This window comes from Centruroides sculpturatus, unplaced genomic scaffold (genome assembly GCF_000671375.1).
Source record: "Centruroides sculpturatus isolate CEXI.00-Female unplaced genomic scaffold, Cexi_2.0 scaffold278, whole genome shotgun sequence".
Lineage (NCBI taxonomy): Eukaryota > Metazoa > Arthropoda > Arachnida > Scorpiones > Buthidae > Centruroides > Centruroides sculpturatus.
In genome coordinates this window covers 733,720-736,320 of record NW_019384546.1, presented here as the reverse complement: position 1 = coordinate 736,320, position 2,601 = coordinate 733,720, and the positions used below count along the sequence as shown (strand labels likewise).

The following is a 2,601-nucleotide window of genomic DNA, read 5'->3' as shown; positions in this document are numbered from 1 at the left end:
ATAGTTAAATAATGATATATAAAATTATTATTATTTATTTCTGATTAGTGCCACTGCTGCTTGAAGTTCAGCTGCAGATGCCCTCTAATCCATCAGGAACATACTGTTTATGAGTCAATCTTCTCTATCTCCAATAACTCAGGAGAATCCACACTCCAGTCTTCTGGTAGTAGTGCCTTCCCTAGACCAGTGCTACCTAGAATTGTACACAATGAACATGTCTTGATCCATTCATTCGTTGATCTCACAAATTGAAAATCCACCCCTTGTGTCTTAAAACACAGTCTCATTCAAATTGGGTTACTTGTTGATTTGATAATAATAATAAAAGAGAGAGAGAGCAAAGAACCATTTAGCTGTAAACATTACGAGTCTTCGAATCTTGTACGCGATTGTAAGTTATCCTTGTTTATTCCTAGTTACTTTAGGATACCCATTTTGTATTATCTCCGAGAAAGAGAGCAGATCGTAAAATTTAAAGGCTGAATAAAAAAAAAAAGGAATTGTAGGAAAAATTAATGAGAAGCAATTGTACCGCGTTATAGAGAAAAATATATTGTCGGAAATAATTAATTAGAATGATAACCATATCATAAAAAATAATCATATCAATGTCGGAAATAATTCATGTTAGTATTGTTCACTCAGAGAGAGAGAGACTCTTAAATATTATGTGTTCACAAGACGGGTCCTTATCATTTTCTTAAGCCTGATTTCATCGGAGATCTCAAGAACCTCGAGAAAGTACCCTACATCCTCTACCTTCCATTGGAACTTTAACTCATTAAAATCGATCTTGCTCACTCAGAACAAGCCCGATTTTGGAAAGGCCGGGGTGATGTGAGGGACGAATAGACCCTTAATAAAGTGTTATTTTAAATTTTAATTATTAAAACATTTCATCATATAAAATCGAGCGTTAGGCTAAAAGCCATAAAAATTATTTCCCACGGAGTTGGTTCCTTGTTGAGGAGGATCCAGCTAGCCAGCGATGTGTCACCCGGAACTTTCGATAGAGTGCCCATATTGGACGCAAGAGCATTAACAACAACCACCTGACCTCGTGGAAAAAACCCAAAAGGAATAACAAGAGAAAACGGAAAAAACACCCGAAGTTAGTCGTCTTCCAACGTCCTTCCACCAAAGTCGTCCTCAAGGATTAATACCGTGACCAAGAATCCAGAATTCAACCCGTGACAAAGATCGTGCCTTTTTAAAGATATCATCCCCAATTCCGTGCCGTCACATCGTAGTGCTCCTATTAACGGACAAGACCCAGAACTATTTTGAGCGAACATTTCATCGGCGTCAACAGTGTCATCATACTACAGATCTGCGACTTAGAAGAAAGGTATTTATCAACACGCGATTCGGTTGTAAACTCTCTCTCTCAACGGCCTAGTATAGTTAAGCCCGATAATATACCCGATATCTCTGTATTGTCTTTGGTTCTTATTAAAATTGTTATTTGTTAGAAAATATGGAATCCGAGTGAGTCACTCCTCGTCTCTCTCCTCACCTCTACTCCGAATCCAATCGCTCACCTGCTACCGCTCGCGTGACGTAACGTCGCAATTTCCGAGTCCTGCGAGACTCGGTAGTGTCAGATACAGGTCTCCTGACGAGGTGTCAAACAGACACCGACCCTACGGTCACAATCTCATTCATCCCGATATAATTCGTTTTCCTTCTTCCTATTTTTACTGTAATAATTTGAAATCTGCCAATGTTTCGAACGAACTTGAGATTCTTCCTTAATGTGTCTTGGATCTGATCGACGTGAAAAGCCAAGATAGTTCGACCCCGGAGATGAAATTTATTGTCGAATTATGGGAAGGCCTTTCAAAAATAATTCCCGAAGACAAAACTGTAGGCGTGTTTACCAACTATAGATATCAGAGAGATACAATAAGAGATATCTTAATGGATAAAATTAAATATAGTCAGGTCATTTCATTGTATTCTTGTGAAGGTTTACGCGACTGTCCAATATTTGATGTCGCTATCGTTTTGTATTCTGCTCCGAACGATGAAGCGAATTATAAAATTCTAAATACATTACTGACACGAGCTAAATCTTCGTTGATTTTATGCGGATATTTTAGTATTATGAGCGAGTACCATTTTTGGGACGGATTAATTGAAGATGCTAAAAGGAGGCAAATTTTATTTCGACTTCCTTCTTCTTACGGTTATTTTGCGTGCGAAATTATCAAAACCAAGAAATAGATTCTTTTCTCGGCCGTTTAATAAAAACTATACAAAACTTCGCTAATTTTTATGAATTTTAAAAGAATTAATAAAATTGTGTATCCTTATTACGAATAAAATCTTTTTATATTATTCTACTCATTCATTATTTTATTGCTAAAATTATTACGTTTGTATTCCAATTTAAATAATTTTTTATATTATTTTATACAGATATATTAATTTAAAATAAGTTGCAATATATTATATTCACAGATATGTTATGGTACTGTACATATATTGAAAAAGATTCAATACAATTGAATAAAAACTCAGTCCACTAACGATGCCATTGCGGGTCATTTGGTTTTCCATAATATCAAGTCGAGGAGAATATTCTCGCAAACAATT

At 35.9% G+C, this 2,601-nt stretch overlaps 1 protein-coding gene across 1 annotated transcript in view; it reads left to right on the top strand.

Moving 5' to 3' along the window:
* The window catches only part of LOC111623523 (probable helicase senataxin), a 10,559-nt gene extending 8,313 nt beyond the window's left edge, over positions 1 to 2,246 (top strand). Inside the window, exons 2-3 of the mRNA XM_023366124.1 lie at positions 1,476 to 1,728; positions 1,771 to 2,246. Coding sequence (XP_023221892.1) covers positions 1,476 to 1,728; positions 1,771 to 2,229 — 712 coding nt within the window. The 3' untranslated portion in view covers positions 2,230 to 2,246. The remainder of the gene's footprint in view (positions 1 to 1,475; positions 1,729 to 1,770) is intronic.
* The last annotated feature ends 355 nt before the right edge of the window (positions 2,247 to 2,601 follow it).